The sequence below is a fragment of the Pseudorasbora parva genome, chromosome 17 (genome assembly GCF_024679245.1).
Source record: "Pseudorasbora parva isolate DD20220531a chromosome 17, ASM2467924v1, whole genome shotgun sequence".
In the NCBI taxonomy this organism is placed as follows: domain Eukaryota; kingdom Metazoa; phylum Chordata; class Actinopteri; order Cypriniformes; family Gobionidae; genus Pseudorasbora; species Pseudorasbora parva.
The window spans coordinates 25,551,580-25,573,075 of record NC_090188.1 but is presented as its reverse complement, the minus strand read 5'-3'; the positions used below and the strand labels follow the sequence as shown (position 1 = coordinate 25,573,075).

Below are 21,496 nucleotides of genomic sequence, written 5' to 3'. Positions count from 1 at the left end.
TTTTTAGTGTAACAATTTATGATTTGCAAAAATAACTGTTGCATCTGTGTAGATTACATGAGCAAAGTGTATGCACGTTGTGCACGCTATACATTATGGTCAAGCATGCGCCCTTAAAATAGCATAATGAACAACGCGCAACGCGCCACTGACTTTAGACTAGGTTTTTTCTGGTCAGTGGCGCAATTGTTTAATGGAACAGCAAAATAGCACCAGGGATTGTTTGCGCCGGAACACGCCTCCTTTTTTGCGCTGAACCGCCCAGGGAGCGCAAGTTCATTTACTAGTTTAGTGGCGTGCTTCTGTGGAGGGAAAAGCGCGCTTTGCACGGGTGCAAAATAGGAATGACACATGCGTCGGTGTACAAAGTCAAATGTGCTGGGTGCAAGATAGGGCCCAAGATTGTTTTGTAAACAAGACATAGAAATGGGGAATTCGCATAGAAACTTTTGTTGAAAGCAGCCAACTGTACTGGATCTGACTACATCACAAATCATAAGTAAACTATTTCTCAATGGTTTGTCTAAGTAAATGACAGTTTCATATGGACAATGTTTTCAAAACACTTGCGCAATAGCAAAGGGATGTTGATATTTTTTTCCTATGCAATGACATTAGGCAATCACAACAGTGGCAATCCCAAACTAGCATAACAGCTTCCTCTCTTTTCAGAGTTTAACATGTGTTTTCTTATGCTGCCAGCCTTGGATTAGCATTTTTGTTTTCTTCTTTGACACTACACCAAATATCTTATAGTTACGGGTTAATTGGTTTTATAGCACTCGCATCTGGAGATGGCAATTAGGGGAGACAATACTCTTGATATGGGCTTTGATTAAACTCCCTTCAGTGCTGATCACGACAATGAGCTCTTTTTTTTTTATCAGTGATGTTTGGGGGAAAAAAACACCTCCAGATGCAATGCTAGCAGGCACGTTTCCTTTCACAGATCTTTTTCAGGTACAAAAATATTCCCACAGAGTGTTACATCAGACTTCGTTCATCTGCCGCTGCTGATGAACATCATCTAATAGTCTCACTGACACACGAGCGCGAGCGCGCACACACCAATATCAAAAGCCAATTACGGCAAAATAATGAAGAAACCAAATTGCCCTCAAGACGTTTCGCATCGTGACAAATCAATAAAAGGACCATGATGACATACAACGAGGTGCCAATAAAGCACGGAGCCGCAGAAGCGTTTGACTCACAGTCGTGGGGGTCACACTGATTCACTGACAAGTGCTGTGGTAAGTAGTTTTGTCACAGACGTGTGACCTCTAACCTTAATCAGGCTTTTTTTTTTTGGTTCGCCACTTCTCCAATCAGGGAAATCGGTCACAGTGGCTGATAAGGGTCTATTCTGGAGCTATGGTGAAGAAAGACGGGGGTTTGTGGGCTTTTAGTACACATCAGATAACATGAGAACCATACTAAGGAGAGTGTGATGCGAGACGGATAGTGTATCACAAGTGGTAATCGCTTCCTCACGAGAGACCCAATCAAGCGCCGTCGGGTCCCGAGATGTGGCAGGAGAGAGGGACCCTCCCTGACACTGTGGCACAGATGGATAAACAATAGATTGTGTGAATAGGGGCACACGACTGACCTACATTCATTATCTGGGGACTAAACGGATTCCTCTGTAAAAGTGAGGTGTATCAAAATTCCAGATGTAATTGGGTTGATTCACAACCCCACACCCCTGATATTTCTCTACCCTGTGTCTCGTGCTTTGTGGGCAATTACTTCAATCACATCAAGGCGTGTGCAGAAATGTTTCCAAATGAGGGCCTGGGTAGTGTTGCGCCATCAACCGCCCACATGGGTAACCCCAGACATGGTTGGACACCTCTGATTCTATCCGCCAGTGAATGGCGATAAGTTTTCTGCAGTCGAATCCATGGAGAGAAACCACCTAACATCTCAAAATGATGTCACAGTGAAAACGTAGTAAGATAAGACACTTACCTCCTCCACCGCCGAGCAGAGAAGAGTTTGCTGTAGAGGAAACAAAAGAGAGAAAAACAACATGAGTGTGTAAATTAAAGAATACATTCAAAAGAAGCACTTTAGCTCAAAGCAGAGCACCCTATCGTTCAGATGAGAGCCAACAGAGATGTAGAACCTTAAGGTCAAGAACACACCAGAGTCAGACGTTTGCACTGAATAGAGTCTGAGGCACCAGTAATCTGGAAGCCATACTGCAGAATGCTATGATTACACTTATAAATGAACGCCATTGAGCGCTAAACAGCTAGGCTGCGTGTTTTCTGTCAGACCTAAGTGGGCTACAAGTAGCGCTGCTGTGGTGAGTTTAAGCAGAAGCAGCGGGGGCCCGGGTGTTTCTTTGATGCCATGTTTCTGATCTCCGATCAGTGGGCGGCCCGGGGTCGAGGCCTGTCTAAGAAATCTCTCTTGCCGCCCGGATAAGAGCACTAAAAACTAACAGAGTAAAACTATATTCCACTCCTCTTTACTTAAATGGAACCAAACAATAGAGTATGGCACCACAACACACAGTTACAACCTTTGTCTGATATTCTATTCTACAAGTGGTAAGCTAATAAGAGGTGTCAAAGACGAGTTACTGAAACATTACAAAAATTTGTGGGATGCACATCCTGGGCACAAAGCTCCCGTTCCACCACATCCCAAAGATGCTTTATTGGTTTGATATATATATATATATATCAACATATATATATATATATATATATATATTTTTCCTCAATCAGGTTTTAAAACTCTACATAGCACTGAATCAGCTCTTTTAAGTCTCAAATGATATTTATCACACTATAGATTCAGGAAAATCAATGGCTCTGGTCCTTCTAGAACGCTAAACGCTGCATTTGACTTAGTTGACCACTAAATACTTCTGTCACGTTTAGAGTCTTGTTTAGGACTTTGTGGTACTGTATTACAGTGGTTTGCCTCTTATCTGACTAATAGATGTTTCACTGTTTGCCTGAGGCGTTATTCATTCATATTCCTCCAACATACCTCTTGGTTGTACGGATATGTTCTTGGACCTGTGCTGTTCTCCCTGTATTTGCTTCCCCTGGCCTCTATTTTCGAAAAAATATGGCATCTCTTTTCATCTGTATGCCGATGACACTCAAATCTACCTTCCCTTACAGCGCAATAACAAACTTTCTCTTCAGCCTATTTTTGATTGCCTTATTGAAATAGATTTATGGCTTTCAATCAATTTCTTACTTGTAAATGAAAATTAATCAGAAATTAGTATATTTGGAAATTTGTATATAAGGAAACCAGTGCCTTTGATTTTGATCTTAGAATTCTCATCCCGTATAACAGCCAGGAATCTGGGCATTCTTTTTGACTCCAACTTAAAGTTTGACAAACAGATCAATGTTGTTGTCAAATCATGCTTCTATCAACTTTGCATTCTCAATAAGGTGAAACCCTTTTTATCGAGGGTTAATTACCTTTGTAACATCGCGGCTTGACTACTGTAACTCACTGCACTATGGTATCTCTCAGACCTCTATCTCTCGTCTGCAGCGGGTCCAAAACGCTGCTGCTAGACCGCTTGACAGAGAAACGAAAATATGATCATATAACACCAATTTTCAGTGTCTCTGCACTGACTTCCTGTCGAGTATAGGATTGACTTTAACATTTTGTATGTATGCCCTCAATGACCTAGCACCTTGCTATATTACTGATCTGTTAGTTCCATATAGCCCGACACGAGACTTGAGATCACGTGATCGTGGCCTACTGACAGTACCTAGAGTTAGACTTAAAAATCCCTGCAATCGTGCTTTCGCTACTGCTGGATCCAAACTATGGAATAGCCTTCCTCCCTATATTAGGCTCGCTCCTTCTCTAAATACGTTTAAATCTCATCTCAAGACATATTTATTTCCATTGGCTTTTAACACTACTTCTGCTCAATTTTCATTTTCCTTCAGTACTATGTCTTGGACTGCTGTGTTTTTCTAGGTTTTCTCTGAACAAATTTTTACCGGTCCAATCAGCGAACAGAGGGAGTGGCTGAGAACGATGACGTGCTGCTGTGTATTTCTTTAAAATGCTGGCAAGTATTTACAAGAGCAATATATTTCATCACCGCTCAAACAAATTTAAACGATCACAAAACTCTCCCCTCCACCGTGGCGTGAATAAATCGCAATCTGAATGCATGAGTTTTAAGTTTTATCCAATGATTTTATCACTGAGGTGGCATGCACAAGTGCACATTTATGTTGTCGGATTTGTGTGAAACAGGCGAAGGGCGCATGATCCATTGGTTATGGCAGATCCAGAGTGGCTCAGGGCAGATCCAATAGTTTTAAACTTCAACGGAGTGCCCGCCTTCGTGGAAATAAACCCTCGTCAATGGAGAGTGGCCAGACTCTATGTACAAATGAAATGTACAAGAGTCTGGTAAGACCAGGCTATTTTAACACTGCTTAGTATGCGGTCTTGGCTCTCTTTGTTTATTGTTGATTGTTTATTTGTGTGCCTGTCCTTGTTATTTTATTTCATTTTCTTGATTTACCTTGTACAGCACTTTGGTCAACCTTGGTTGTGTTTAAATGTGCTCTATAAATAAACATTGATTGATTTATATATTTATTGAATGATTGATTGAGATTTTATATTTTATATATATATATATATATATATATATATATATATATATATATATATATATATATATATATATATATACACACACATACAAACATACATACACACACACACACACACACACTTATACATACATACACCCATATAATGTTATGTTAATTATACATCACATATCTGCACTGTTCAGAAATAATAGTAAGATATACCATCGGCATTTTAACAGCATAGAAAGGTCCTAATTGTGCGACTGTGTGCTTCTGCCTGAGCTTTCCCAACAACGACAGCACGGCATTTCTTATCCCAGTGGGGACGCCAAGAAAGTTGAGAATAATGACCCACGAGGGCCTTTTATTTTTACTTTCTTAAATGTTTCTTCTCCTTTGTGAAGCAAGTCTCTCTGTGGGATTCTTTTGATCTCTCTTCCCCTCGCTCCTGCTCTTTTTCGTAGAGAATACACGTCTAGGTAAGCATGAAAAAAACCCTGCTGTCTCCAATGAGATCGACAACAAGACTAACCCCTCAGCAACCGATATCAAGGGAGACATTAAAATCCTCAAAATGGATGGGGACTTTTTCTTAACAATCTCTTATCATAAGACAGCGAGCAGGAGAACAAATGGAGAACAGCTGCTGTGTAGACGTAAGAGAGAAAACGTGTGCACTTTCAGAAGAATATCCCAGTGCTGCTGTGCTGTGGAACTAATCCAAAAAGTGACAGGAACTTGAGTCCAAACAGGCCACAGACTAAATCTAAACAGAAATCCACACCAGAGGCAAAATCATAGTTCCATTCCATTATTTATACTATTTCCACATAAACACTGAGCAGCACCACTGCTTTTAACATGGATAATAAGAAATAGTTGAGCACCAAATCAGCATACCGGTATTACAATGAATTCTGAAGGATCATGTAACACTGAAAACTGGTAGCCTAGAAATCTAGACGCACCCTAGCGGCAGCAGATCTATTTTGACATGAGTGTAGTCTAGCAACTCTCAATAGACTTCTGAGCTGGAAAAACCAAACTCTGGTCAGGCCAATCACATCATATATAGAGCTGGTAGGCGGGCTTAAGACAATGACGGCAGAGTTGCGTGCTACGTGTAAACAAAGAATCTGGCGAACGCTGGTCTTTCAAATCAGCTTTAGCCGTGACTCTGGAAGACTTAGAATTAAGCTTTTCTTTGAGAAAAGAACGGCACTGAAATCATTCTTAAGCCATGTTGCGGGCTCATTCAGAATCATTGAGCCCTGTCAATGGCGAGTTCCCAGACCCAACATCTTGATGTGGGTCTGGCTTGTCAGGCTAGAAGACTGGAGTAATGATGCTGAAAATTCAGCTTTGCCATCACATTAATAATTAATAACAACTAACAATTAACAAAATATATTTTAAAATAGGAAAAAGTTGATTTTTGTGTTTGTTATTTTAGGACACAATACAGCTCTGGAAAAAATTAAGAGACCATTTAACATTGAGAAATCCATATTAAGGGGTCTCTTCATTTTTTTCAGAGCTGTGTTATTTTCGTCACTAGAGGTCAATTATTAAAACAAAGGCGTAGCTTTGAGGACACCTTGATTTTGCGGGATCATGGAAGATGTCTTCAGTAGGTTTTGATGTTTTTACTGTTAAAATCTATGGCTGTGAACAAAATATAATGTCATGATTAATCTCTTGTCTTTAGAAAGCAGAGTGAAAAATTTAACTATAATAGGCTAATATTAAACTTAGACACATTTATTTATAATTATACATTAATACAACTGACTGCCCCACTTTTCTTTCTTTTCTTCTCATGTGATTTTAGCCTCATGAAGGAATTCCTTTGCCTGAAAGGAGAAAAAAGAAAAGTGAAACGCACCAAGCAAACCACCAACACTGCCAGAAAGCAGACAGGAAGACAACATGTGCTACTTCCTGTGTCATCCTAGACCTTTGCTCCGCTTGGTGTCCACCCTTGATAAGACCACAACACTCAATAGACAAAGACAAAGCTCTGTCTGTACATTACGGGGTTTTTTTCTGTCCTGTTTGGGTCATAAATCCCAGTCAAAGCTTCCTGCTCTCTCTTAGAGAACGGACGAGGGCCAGTAGGACTCACAGCGGTGGGCGTCCCGCTAAGCTCGTAAATCTAACAATACAGAAACACCGACATTGTGCTGGTCATTAGTTAGTGTCAGAAAACAACACAGACGCCCCACACTTCCACACAAACACAATCCTGTGTTTTTCCTTTTGCACTCTGGGCTGATACCAAGGAGCTAAAAGCTGCTCACACTTTCCTGTTAGGCCCGTAGGGAAATGTCCCCCAGAAAAGAAAAAAACACCAGAGAAAAAGAGAAACATTCTGTACTAATACATCACAGACAATTCACACTTTTGGCAGACTGCAAAAAAATGAAGACATGCAATAAAGACTGGAACATGTCTAAATATGGTGGGCAAACACTGAAGTATTCATCTGTATATTAATGAATCATTAAGTAGAGGCATCCTAAAGTACACTGATAATACAGAGCAGAACATTAATTTAGGCACAGTCCCAGCTGGCGTGACCTGAAGTCATGATTAGGCAAAAATACACTACTATTGAATCCTGTGCCTTTGCAATATAGGTGCATCTCTCTTAGGTTAAACTAATCGCAATGGTCATTTCTGATCAAATCGAAGTAAAATAAAATGTATAGATGATAAGCAGATCCATTCAATAAAGAGACATAAAGAAAAGCAAATAAACAATAATGAAACTAAAACTCATAATATACTATCAGTTGCTCTTTTCCATTTCACACCATTCTCTACCATTTTGTAGTTAATTAATGCAATGAGTATAGTGTTCCTAGTGAAATAATGTAATTAGAAGATGTAATGTACTGCAAATAACCCAGATGATAATGATGAAACATGTTATATGCTGGAAACTTTGTCCATTATATACATTTTTGTTTAGGGTGTTGCCAGATTGTATGAAAATGTACTACTGAGATGGTCCATTATCCATTCATATAAATTAGCTCCTAACTGTCCGAAACATAAAATGGTTACGGATTGCCATTAGAGTTTGTAGTACTGGTACAAGAGTGTAAGTTTACTAGGGATTGAACGACTTGGGGACTTAGAGGTCAACTAGTCGGCAATGACGTCATTAATGAACAAATAAGCCTGGACTTCAAACATGGGTTGCTTTGTGCAAAGGCAATGGCATATGAGAGCGCACTGTCTGTCCACAAGGCTATTGCTCCTACATAAGCTTATTTATATCAGTTCTTTTGTCTTTGGATCATTAGATTTCTCACAGATTTCTGCTCATTCTAAACCAGATACAGATAAAGTAAAGATGACAGTGCAGATGACATTTATAGGAATGCATTAGAGAGAGAGAGAGATTGTGCGTGAATTAATTCTACCTGGCAGCGTCTCTCTCTACTAATAGTGAAGCTGTGGGTTTTAGTGACTTAGAAACATATGCTAGAACTTTTCAGTTTCTAATCTATTATATTGATAAATCACAGAAGTGTTGACAATACATTTCTGCGCTACTGAATGTTTCTGTGCGATCTGCACACGGTCTGTATCTGTGTGCATTATTAACTTAAATGCAATTAACTTGCGTTTACAATAAACTATGTATTGACCCAATCAACTTTGAGCATCCAGACGGTATAATCATGTTTTGTGGAGCGCTCTCTTAGTATGCATTTTTTTTGTCATTTTAACTGTTTGGAAACAGTGCGAAAAAGTGGACTTGGAAGCGTCATGGAAGAGCCTTAGAGTTGACTAGTCTGTGCAATCTCTAAAGTGTAGAGTAAATTTCAGATACAGATACATTATGTACACCATTAGCATGCTAAACAGAAATTGCATTTTTTTAATGAGTCTATTTTATAAGAACATGTCAACCTTTGCAATCTTCCAGAACTTTTCACATTTTCATCCATATTCTTCTCAGTTGCACAATAGCAGAATATTTGATTAACTTACTAACTCCGTCTGGCATACAGAATGAAGAGTAAAGCAAGTACACAGTCTGCATTAACCTGGGGCTAAACGAAAAACTGATCTGCCAGGACCTCAAATGAACCAAGCTAAAATTCTTTACAGGAAAACAACTTGACTTTCTTCTCTGGCTTTATACCACTTTTTTCCTGGAGTTTGCTTTTAGATGAACACCAAATCATTCATGATGCCAAGTTCAAAACGCCAATAATCTTCCTCAGAGATATTGGACTTTCCTACTAAATTAAACTAGAAGCCTGTTGACAAAAGTAACAAAGCCGCTGTATTTAGTGGCCAGACATACTGAATATGCAAGTATCCCACTGAAAGTATTTGCTTTTTATAATAAGGAGGCTAAAAACAGGATTCCAAGGTGCATTCTGGTTTCAATAATCTGAGCATCGATCAAAATGAACAAGTTACAGCAGTGGGGAATTCCGTCCTTCAAATGTTCAGCCATGTGAAAATAAGCTTTCAAACCTCAAAATAAGGATAATAGGTGAATCACCCCTCAGTTTATACACACCAGACTTTTTTCTACTTCGCAAGACAGCTTAACTAGGTCTGCCAGTCAGCCCAGAATTTTAGGGTGAAGTCATTAGTGCAGTAAGCAATGGGTTGTAGACCAACCAATGCACACACACTTACAAAGTGTCATGCGAAATCGCTGAAGGCAGAAAACATCAGGAAGAACCCCATCTCAAGTCAGCAAAGCTCGGCGTTAAATTGAACCTAGTCTTGTGGGTAATGATAAGACTCTTTATTAGCCACTGAGACACAGAGAGAGAGAGACACAGAGAGAGCCACTGAGACACAGAGAGAGAGAGACACAGAGAGAGACACAGAGAGAGAGAGAGAGAGAGAGAGAGAGAGAGAGAGAGAGAGAGAGAGAGAGAGAGAGAGAGAGAGAGAGAGAGAGAGAGAGAGAGAGAGAGAGAGAGAGAGAGAGAGAGAGAGAGAGAGAGAGAGAATAGGCTGTATTTCTTATTTGCTGCACATTAAAAATACATGCGGTTTTGCCTGACCCAGACGCAGCATAGTGTGATAACTCTACTCGCCTCTTTGGTTCTTTATTGCGCCTATCATTCCCAGAGGAATACGTCTGCAACTGCTGAGCACCCGAGCAGGACAAGCAGAATCAGAGAGTATGGGACCAGAACAGATCTCTCATCTCACTCTCTGTCTCTCTATATGCGTACAGTTATATAGCAGTCAAGGGAGGAAGGGGCCAAAAGCACTGAGTGCCATACCACTCTTGATCAAAGCCCCTCTTCTCCACATCAGTGAGGTCCGTTCACTAGGCACACCAATACACCAGGCATCTCTGGCTGTAACAACTGTTCAAAGGGAATGCTCAATCTTCTGGATATCCTGGTATATGATGATCCAAAGATCATTAATCAGAACTCCCAAAGCCAGCTCGAACCAGTTTAGAAAAGTTTTCAGGTTTTGAAACGATTGCTTCTAGTGAATTTTACAGATTTGCGCAAAACTTTTGCAATATTTTCTAAATGTCCACTTGTCCATTTGGAAAGTCATTCCAAAATTATATATCGTATGTTGGTAGGTTTATGTATATCCCACTCACCGCACTAGCCATGTATTTGCCACAGAAACACTCGTCATATGTCCAAGTCATTTGTTCGCATTCAGCATGAGAATTCAATGAAAATGCAGTGTAAATAAGTCAGAATACATGAAATAGAATCTCCCTTGAAGGATTTGTAATTTAAACATTAATTTACCATTATATTAATAATTTATAACATTATATTAACAAAAATATGATAAAGCAATGTCAAAACAAAAATACTGCAAGATATTAAAAAGGCTCGGTTTCACAGACAGGGCTTAGATTAAAGGACCTATTATTTCCATTTTCACAAGATGCAATTTAAGTCTCTAGTGCCCCAGAATGTGTCTGTAAAGTTTCAGCTTAAAATACCTTACAGATCATTTATAAATCCATGTTGTAAATACTCCTTTCTGACTACAGTCAAGAACAGGATGTTTTTGTGCATGTGCCTTTAAATGCAAATGAGCTAGCATGTGGTGCATAAACACTTGCACTTTCATGTCAACTGAACCATTTTCATAGACTAAAATCAGATACTGTACCATTAAAAAAAACAGAAAAAAAACAGACTGAGCATCACTGAGGCTGAGACAAACATGTAAAGATGACCCTGATGTGCTATATAATGGCTTTATACTGCAAGTAACCCACAGATTCAAAAGGTTGGGTCACATAGCTCTAGGGAAGCTTCTGGGCACGTAGGCACCCCTTGACAAGCAATATCAAATCACAAGATTGACTATAACAAGCCAAACTACTGCTTGATGCTTAACTGCCCTTTAAACTTCTATTAATGAGCACAAAATAAACTTTTTTGTTGTTCTGGTTTCAAGGCTCTTTTATCTACACAAGGGTCAACATAGGTTTTTCTAACTTATCAAAGCACATTATTTCCCATTCTCATAAATAAATGGCCCGCAGCATCTGTTCTTCTCAACAGAAAGTTAAACCAAGAGATCTGTTCAACATATTACCATTTAATGTTAAGTTGAGGACAATTAGCAGACGCAACACTGAGGCATGGCTTCAGAAATAATAATGGCGGCATTGTGGGACCGGTTGAGAACAGAGGCACAACTGAGCTTTGATGGTTACGTGGAATGCCTCCTTTGCTTCATTTTAATTATCTTTATTTTTTTATTTATTTTTTGTAATGGTGTCAGAAGCATTATGCCTGGTGAAGAAACATTTCTCTGTGCTCCTCATCAAAAGCACAGAGAAAGAAAACTAGGCTACATAATTCATCAAGCTGCACGATTTTCACGCCACTCTTAACTTTGAGTTTTCCTCTGAAGGACAAGAAAAAGCGCTTTTATGAAGGAGAGCAGCTTTTACCAGAGTAATATGGATTTTTCTTAAAATAAAAATAAAAATGGGGATCCAATATAATACTGTAAAAATGCATGCATACAGAAATGTGCAGTTATGTCTACATTAGGGATGCCACAATTCTCAATATAATATTGAACCGCTCTGTACGGCATTCACGGTTCAATACGCGCTTGTGAATTGCATTTTTTTTCTTTTTTTTCTTTTTTGCATTTAATTAATGATTTATATTTCTCTCCGTTTATTTCGGCTCTGTTTGAGTGTGCCTGTTACTCTACACCCTGATATGAGCAAATATTCAATCATATGCACAAAAGTTAGGGGGTTTCATTCACGTTTTACATGTGCTGAGTACGCCTCACAAGGTTAACATATATAAACACAGTCAGTTATGTCTAAAGTGAAAGTAAAAAGGCGTGTCTGTATGAAATGCGAGCAGGTCTTAGCAGTGCAGTCTAGTGATTGTGAACACTTGTCCTTAAAGGGACAGTTCACCTCTAAAATTATGTTAATAAAATCACTCACTGCTCTTGAATAAAGTAATAATACAGTAGCTTTTAAACAATGTATATTGTACATTGAAGACTGTTGTTTTAATTTTAGCCTACATTTATTCATTCAATTGCATACTTAAATGCTACTGTAAATCTCTGAGCTGCCACTGTAAATCGTTAAATTGTATATTATACAATACACTATGTGCACAATGTTTTTCAAGTACCGTATTTTCCGGACTATAAGTCGCACTTTTTTTCATAGTTTGGCTGGTCCTGCGACTTATAGTCAGGTGCGACTTATATATCAAATTTAATTCATACTGACTGACAAGAATAAACATATAGCCGCGAGAATGCGCTCTATGCTGCTCCTGTAGCCTAATATTTACTTATAGACAACAACTTAGAAAGACTGAACACAAACAAAATGCTCCCATAAAGAAAATCTTATTCTGCAAAATACAAACAGCATGTAGTAAAACATGCAGCGGAGAACGAGTCTCACAGCGTTCGTCTCGCGCGGCAGAGCCTCTCCCTGCAGAGAGTTCAAGCCTCTGTGGACTCGTTCCTTCAGCTCTGGCCATCTTGCTTACAGCCCGCAAGTAGATTTCTTTTTCTTCTTCATCACAATTAAAGTAACATCTGCTTTTCGCCAGTCCCTTACAAGTTTCTCACTCACTTCAAACTTTCTTTCTTCTGCTCGGGTTATGCAGTGAAGCGGGCACGAGCGAGTGCACGCGAGCAGGTGGTCGCATGCGCGCGCGGGTGCTCGCGTGCTCGCATGCGCGCGGCTCCAGCTCTGCCCTAATGCGACTTATAGTCCAGTGCGACTTATATATGTTTTTTTCCGCGTCATGACGCATTTTTTGACTGATGCGACTTATACTCCGGAGCGACTTATAGTCCGGAAAATACGGTAGTAAGGTTTCAAAGTAAGGTTTTTCAAGTCTTTTAAAGGGGGGGGGGGGGGGGGTGAAACACTCAGTTTCAGTCAATCTCATGTCAATCTTGAGTACCTATCGAGTAGTATTGCATCCTTCATATCTCCGAAAAGTCTTTAGTTTTATTATATTTATAAAAGAAATATAGGCTGTACCGATTCTTTCCGGAAAAAAACGAGCACCTGGAGGCATGTCATGTGGGCGGAGCTAAAGATTGACGAGTGCGGACAAAGCGGTGACGTCCTCAAGCGTGGAGAAACCCATGGCTATCGATCTCAGCTAATAGATATATGATCCAGAATCATTCGGAGGCTGAAATAAATTGAACAGGAGAAGCAGCAACAGCAGGACGTCCGTCTCTGTGGTATGTACTGTATTTAGGGGCCTGTCAACATTTGCGCTTGTTTACTCGCAGTTTATGAGGACATGATTCGGTTTATGGACTATTGTATGCGACTAAACCTTAGCAGTAGCAAGCAAAACGGTTTTGCACGTCAGACTAGTGTAACGTTATACATAGAACAGCAATGGACTAACCGTTAGCGCATTTGAATGACGAAGCACGCGATCGTGTCGTTTACTGATGTTTACTCACGCGACGATAGCCAACAGCAAAGACATTTGAAGCAGTTTTACTCACCGGCTGCTTCCAAAGCAGGATCGAACCTTTATCGCTGGGACCGCTCCGTCAAAAACACACTTCTTTGGTCTGATTTGGTGAAGTCCTGTGACAGCAGTGGCGTGGAAATCCACTTTGCGACGCGACTGAAGCGATGTTGTGAAGCTTCCCGTCTTTTCTGCACTCAAATCGGTTCAAATGCAGAGCTGCCTTCCCGGAATGCTGTGCTGAAGCGTTGAAGTCGCTCGACGTCACCCATAGGAATAAAGCGGAGTATTTATGGGCGTGCATTTCCTCTCTCGCTCTGGTCACGCGCGCGCGCGGACCCTACCAGGAGAAGAGCCCGTACTCATTAACGTCAAGCCGACCCATACTCGAAAAAAAACTCTCCGAAACTTGTGAGAAACCGGAAGGAGTATTTTTGACACAGAAATACTCTATCAAACATCCAACATTAGTTTTTGAAACTTTGTCTATGTTTAGGATGGGAATCCAAGTCTTTAACAGTGTAAAAAGCTCAATATGCATGAAACAGCATTTTACCCCCCCTTAAAGTACAATTTAAAAAAGGAGTATCAATAAAAAACATTTTCTCCTTAACCTCTTTCTGTCCCTGTCACCTAAAGAATACAATAGCAAAGAATCCAACCAATCTGAACTTATGGAGTAGTATTTTCACAACTATTAGGTACATTAGCATATAGAGTAGCACCAGGTCAAATCTAGCCACAGGAGGTCACACGCCAGTGTACCTTTTGTGCCGGTCCCAAGTCCGGATAAATAGAGAGGGTTGTGTCAGGAAGGGCATCCGACGAAAAATTTGTGCCAAATTCATTAAGCGAATCACGAATATGACTTCCATACCGGATCAGTTGGGTCCCGGGTTAACAACAACCGCCATCAGTGCCGTTGACCTACAGGGCACTGGTGGAAATTGGGCTACTGTTAGTCAAAGAAGGAGAGGAGGAAAGCGTGTAAGAGGAGGAAGGTGTGTCCGTAGGCAGAGAGAAGAGGAAAGGCAGGAGTTTAGGACTGAAAGCAGGGACTTTGAATGTTGGTACAATGACAGGTAAGGGCAAAGAACTGGTAGATATGATGCAGAGGAGGAAAGTTGACATTCTGTGTGTCCAGGAGACCAGGTGGAAAGGGAGCAAGGCTAGAAGCATTGGAGCAGGGTTTAAACTGTTTTATAATGGTGTGGACAGGAAGAAAAATGGAGTTGAAGTGATCCTGAAGAAGGAGATTGTGAAGAATGTTCTGGAAGTAAAGAGAGTGTCAGATAGGTTGATGAATCTGAAGCTGGATATTGAAGGTGTGATGTTGAATGTTGTTAGTGCCCATGCTCCACAAGTAGATTGTAAGAAAGATGAGAGACAGATTCTGGAGCGAGTTGGAGGAATTGATGCAGACTGTTATCAGAGGTGAGAGGGTAGTGATAGAGGCAGATTTGAATGGACATGTTGGGGAAGGGAATAGTGGGGACGAGGAAGTGATGGGCAGGTTTGGTCTTCAGGAAAGGAACCCAGAAGGACAGAGGTTGGTAGACTTTGCTAAAAGTATGGAGATGGCTGTGGTGAACACGTACTTTCAAAAGAGGCAGGAACACAGGGTGACATATAAAAGTGGTGGCAGGAGCACACAAGTGGACTGTATCTTCGATAGACGCTGTAATCTGATGGAAATTAGTGATTGTAAAGTAGTGGTAGGTGAGAGTGTAGCTAGACAGCACAGGATGGTGGTGTGTAAGATGGCTCTGTTGGTGAAGAAGATGAAGAGAGTAAAGGCAGAGCAGAAGACAAAGTGGTGAAAGTTGGAAAAGCAAAAGTGCTGTGTGGTTTTCAGGGAGGAGTTGAGACAAGCTTTAGGTGGTCAGGATGGGCTTCCAGATGACTGGACTACTACAGCCAAAGTGATCAGGGAGACGGGTAGAAAGGTGCTAGGTGTGTCATCTGGAAGGAGGAAAGAAGACCAGGAGACTTGGTGTTGGAATGAGGAAGTCCAGGAGAGTATCTAGAGGAAGAGGTTAGCTAGGAATAAGTGGGACAGTGAGAGGACGGAGGAAAGTAGACAGGAATATAGGGTGATGCAGTGTGAGGTTAAGATAGAGGCCAAACAGAAAGCGTATGAGGACAGTACAAGGTAAGCATGTTGTAAGGATACGTACGTATTGTGAGTGCATGTACTGTATAAAAATAAACCAACTTTAAATTTCATAGTCTTTAATATTATTAAAAATATCAGTTTCAGTACTACAAAATTAAAGCCAACCTTTGTTAAATGTTACCAAGAACAAGGACAAAAATACTAATCCCAGTACATAGTATATGTGTGTATGTACATCTCCGAAATCATCTCTATTCCACCTCCTGATTTGTCTGGCTATCACCAGACCAAGTTTAAACCAGACTCAGTTTAAAACTGAACATTGGTCTGAGGAGTCTGCTCTATATTTTCTAATACACAAGAGGCATGATCAACGAGCATTATTCAAATGAGTCTGTACGCAATTGGATACTCCTTCAACCAATCACACCACAAGAGGCGTGATCAACTGGCAACTACCCATCGTTTCTCTGTCTGTCATCATGTTAAACCCGCCCATAGCGCGCCAGATGGATAAGCAAGTCTGTGATTGGTTCCCGCAAAAGTGTAAAAGAAGCAGTAGAAATAAATGTACGGGTTTCCAGACTGAGTTGCCAGGCGAAATCAAATCGCCGGCAGATCAGGCTAGGTTTACCCAGTCTACCTCCTTATAGTCTTCTCATTACAATAGCTTAATTCATTCTCACCTTCTATCTTTCCTGCACCCCCTTTCCGATCCTTAGATTTGATGTGCAGAAGAGAAAGCAATAACAAATAATAATGGTGAAAAATAATGATGCTCCCGCTGGTGAATGCAAAGATGGACTAATGCATTCTGCAAGGTGTTATGATTCATCATCTGACACACATATACACACACACACACATATATACATATATATATATATAAAATAACAGAGACAAAAAACAAACAGTCTCTTTCAGTTAGTCTGGCTTAAATGACTTCTATCCTTATACCCTGAAACAACATTATAGTTGATTCAAAAAGAAGTAATGTAGAATACTTATATAAGATGCAGGAAATGGGTCAAGACTGCAAGAGAACAGACTCATCAAAAAATAATTTGTTTAGTATCATGCAGGCATGAGTATGAGAAAAGATCTACTGCTAATATATTGCAGAGACAGACTGTGAAACTCGCCGAAAAAAATACATTGATAAAAAAGCATGAGATATTGTATTGGTTGTACAATGAGTTGGATTAAAATGACCTCATGAGGACCTGCAGAAATAAGAGAAACGGTGCAGAAAATGCTACCTGAATCAAGGCAAATGCTTTTATGTGAGCCACATACTGTCATGGCCACATACTCACAAGCACCATAAATGTCAAACTTTCTGCTGTTATATTTAGTCAGTTTGTTGTTTACTGAGATCAACTTTGCTTCTATAGGCAATTGCATTTCTGGATATACTGTATATAAATGTTTTGTATAATAATCGTTATATTAATATTTTAATATTAAATTTAATATTTTTTTGCAATGTAACAAACTTTACCAATGTATTTATACGCCGATCAGGCATAACATTATGTCCTACTAATGTGTTGGTCCCCGTTTTGTAGCCAAAACCGCCCTGACACATCGAGGCATGGACTCCACTAGACCCCTGAAGGTGTGCTGTGGAATCTGGCACCAAGATGTTAGCAGCAGATCCTTTAGGTCTTCCCTGGACTACCAGTGAATACAGTTTTCATGAAAGGGTGTCTTGCACAATGCTTAGGTGGGTGGTACATGTCAAAGTACATCCACATGGATGGCAGGACCCAAGGTTTCCCAGCAGAACATTGCCCAAAGCATCACACTGCCTCTGCCGGCTTGTCATAGTGCATTCTGGTGCCATGTGTTCCCCAGGTAAGTGACTGCGATGCACGGTGTATTCTGACACCTTTCTATCAGAATCAGAATTAACTTCTTGAGCACTTTGAGCTACAGTTAGAGAGAGAGAGAGAGAGAGAGAGAGAGAGAGAGAGAGAGAGAGAGAGAGAGAGAGAGAGAGAGAGAGAGAGAGAGAGAGAGAGAGAGAGAGAGAGAGAGAGAGAGAGAGAGAGAGAGAGAGAGAGAGAGAGAGAGAGAGAATAAGAATAAGAGCCTTGACCTGCCAGACTAATATTCTACACAGTTTTTTAAATATTAAAAGGATAAATTATCCACAAATTTAATGACGTTATCATTCACCCATTTGCTCACTTTCTATCTACTTTGGAAGAGAAGATGTTAAGCTTTATGTCTAAGATACTCTGTCCCATATGAACGTGCATAAGAACCAGCTGTTTATGAAAAACAGCAGCTTTGCATTGAATGAACAATCTCTTAATAAGCAAGTTTTATACGCAGGATACTGGCATCTCAACTTTTATGCAACATAATCGCAGCTGTCCAGCTCAAATAATCCAATAGCGGGTCCAACATAGGACATTAAGCCTCTGGACCCTAAGGGTATTTTTTGGCCCTGAAGAAATTTGACATGCTCTGACATTTGCGTTTTTATTTTTGATTATTTTCAGTTGCTTTAAAGCATACTAAACTCATGATGAAAGCTAAACTAAAGGGTAAGGAAGTTTGCTTTGCACTCTTCCAGGAATTAATAGTCATTTTGGGTCATTAAAAAAAAAGACAACTGTAGGCAGCTCAATGAAACTGGTATTTTTTTTTTTTTTTTTTATTGTATATCCTGCCACTTGACGTTAAGTTGCAACTATAAGGCTGGATTTTACACCTCAAAGGGAAAAGCGTCACGCTTGGGTTAAAAATGCACACCGACGGAACCCACTGTTACTCGCTGAGCCATAAAGAGGAGATAAACAAGGTTATTACCTAAACCTGCATGCTATCATTAGTGCCCAGGGCCACACACAAATAAAGGTGATATCAGAGCATCATGGGCACGGAGCGCTTACAGCAGCATTCTCCACAATGCAAAACCATCAAAGGGAAAGTAGTGCCTGTTTATTTCTGCATCTATTAACAGTGCACTATTCAAAAACCTCAGTGAACTTTGAAAGCACATGCAGCTCATACAGTTTATCTTTAGAAACTTAATGAGCACCAAATAAAGACAACATCCAACTTTTTAAAACACAAACTAATACCAAGGTAATTATTAAACAGTTAACCGTATTAAGTAGATTATGTGAAAACAAACCTGAAGATGTCTTTAATTATAGCAAATAAAAAGTGAGGGGAGACAACAAAAAACAAGTGTTAACCAAAACCAGCTCCTGCATCTGGAAACAAAAGATCTGATTACTTCCTTTAGATCTTCACAGATGTTTTGACTGAACCAAGTTTCATTTCAAAGATTTTTTTTTTTTTTTAAAGGGGCTTTTGAAGACGAATATGGAATCTTTATGAAGTAGTGTGTTGGGTTTAAAAGAAATCACAAGCACAAAAATCACTAATAATACATACTCGCTCATTGATTACATCTGTTTATAATTCAGAAATGCAAGCTTTAAGTTTTAAGTGCCTTTAAGAAAGTATTTGAGGGAGGGATGCATGTTATGCCTGAGATAAGTAGCAAAGGCAAAGTTTGAAGGCCAAGTAAAAGGCAATCAGTCCGATTTAATAGCACCAGAGATTTGCATAAGCTTCTATTTGAATTTGAATGGCATCTAAATGGAAGTAGGAGAGGTTATATTTTTGACAGCCCACATCCCATCCACATAAAAAGTAAATAAATAAATAAAAAGAAATCCTTATTAAAATGTCAAGTGTTGCTTTTTCCTCCTTAATATCCGATAAAAATACTACAATAAACAACATAATATTTTGGGTATCATGGATTTATTGTGTATTGATAAAATAACTTGTAAAACACTCGGATATCAGATGCTTGAACCACAGAACAAGCATTTGTATCCTGCTTTCACAGTGACTTCCTGTCTCCTTTATCATGACACACAGGACCGATCTCAACAAATGGTACACTTTGGTATCTCAGTAGAGGCAGAAATCACATGCTTTTTGTTGGATTTTGGATTATAAGATATCATGGCCTTTTCAACTTCATCCAGCAAATAAAAACCTAATTCGGTATTCTATTAAATATATATTTATATCAACAGTAGTGGCCAAAAGTGATGTCCGAAGCTTATCTGTTTTTAACGACTCTATAAGTTCAATTAAACCATTAAAATATGAGGAAAATATTTTAAAAATGAAGAAAGAGCAAAACACTTGGTTAACGTAACGTACTGTATCTGACAGAATTATTTGGCAAAAAAGGCAAACTACAGTAAAAGGTTTTATCTAAAAATAAATGAACAGAAAAACACTCACAGGAAAAAAAATATACACGGACAACAACATAATCAGGTAATAGTATTATGTATGTTCTTGAATTTTTAACCGTGTTCATAATTCCTTGACAACCTGTCTAAAAATGCTGTTTCCTTGCATTATCACGAATTAAAACAATAATAATAATTGACTTCAAGCACAACTATGCAATATGCTTACAAAATAAGGTTTAATAATAATTTGAATAAAGCGTGAATATGTCAATTTCTATAATATATTTTATATAATATTACAAAAATCACACAAATATTAGGGTTTTAAATGTCCATGTTCATTTATTAACAGGGTTGCATAAAATGTAAATCACAAACTGAGAATAAAATAAAACCTAGGAGCATGAGATGACAATGAACATTTTCTGAATTTTAAGCATCGCCTTTTATTGACTCCACATCGCCTTCTACATCTAAACATCTCTACAATTGTCTAGTTGTCTCGCATTGCTAGCCAACCCAAATCTAGAGAGCCTGATGAAATCATTCAGGACCATTTTCTTCTCTAAAACAATGTAAATATTAAGCTTGAAAGGGTTCAAGTGAATATGAGAGTGTGTATATATACTAGTGTGTTACATAAACGATAGTTTGCATTCGGCAATGGAATTCCCACAGTGTGGATAATTGGATTACGTCTCATGAGCTTTTTATTCCTCTCAGAACTCCACAACTCCGACGCAGGCCAAATAACGACTAACGTCTTTGCATCACGCTGCCACAGCATCTGGCAGAATTCATTTTCAGAAGCCACTGGCAGGAAACAGTAAATTGTTATTGGAGAATAAGTGATAACGAGCTTGAATATGCGTGGGGGTTAAGTAAGACACAAGATTTGACTCCCTCCTGCTCTCCAGGAAGAGCACAAGAACTAATCCTAATTTTGTTCACAGCAGTTAAACATGGGAGCCAGATATTTTTGGACTGCTTCAGCATCTATATAATGAAATGATACAATATTAATTGAAACGGCATTATCTCAATAATGGAGAGTCTACTGCATTAGCAATTGATGTGCTGCCTATTTTTCTATTTTGCCTGCTGATTACCTCTGGAATCAGGATATGAGATGGTAATACATTTAAAATGAATAAAATATAATAAAATAAATGCAAATAATAAATAATAAATAAAATGAATTAAGAAATATATAAATATATATGTTTGTTTTTTTACATTTAAATAAATGAAATAGTGTGATTTGACAGTGATTATGTCCTGTATTTCTGCAAATAAACCTCAATGTCTAGATCCCAAAATGCAAATCTAAATGTCTGGCTGACAGAAAATGAAGAGCCGGTGAAAAAAACCTCTTTTAAACCTTCACTGGCTAAGCAAGGCTCAAATAAGTGAAACACTTTCAGGCAGGTTCCATCAGATGGATGCGAATAGTGAGATTAAGGACAAGTCAAAACTAGCAGCTTCCTTCTGATGAAAAACACCTTCGTTCTCTCCTAGAGACTGCGAAACACTCTACAAATGAATTCTCTGTGATAACGT

The 21,496-nt window shown here is 39.2% G+C and overlaps 1 protein-coding gene across 1 annotated transcript in view; it reads right to left on the bottom strand.

The window, feature by feature from the left end:
* The window catches only part of macrod2 (mono-ADP ribosylhydrolase 2), a 667,187-nt gene that overhangs the window by 503,027 nt on the left and 142,664 nt on the right, over positions 1-21,496 (bottom strand). The window contains exon 4 of the mRNA XM_067422444.1: positions 1,975-2,004. Coding sequence (XP_067278545.1) covers positions 1,975-2,004 — 30 coding nt within the window. The remainder of the gene's footprint in view (positions 1-1,974; positions 2,005-21,496) is intronic.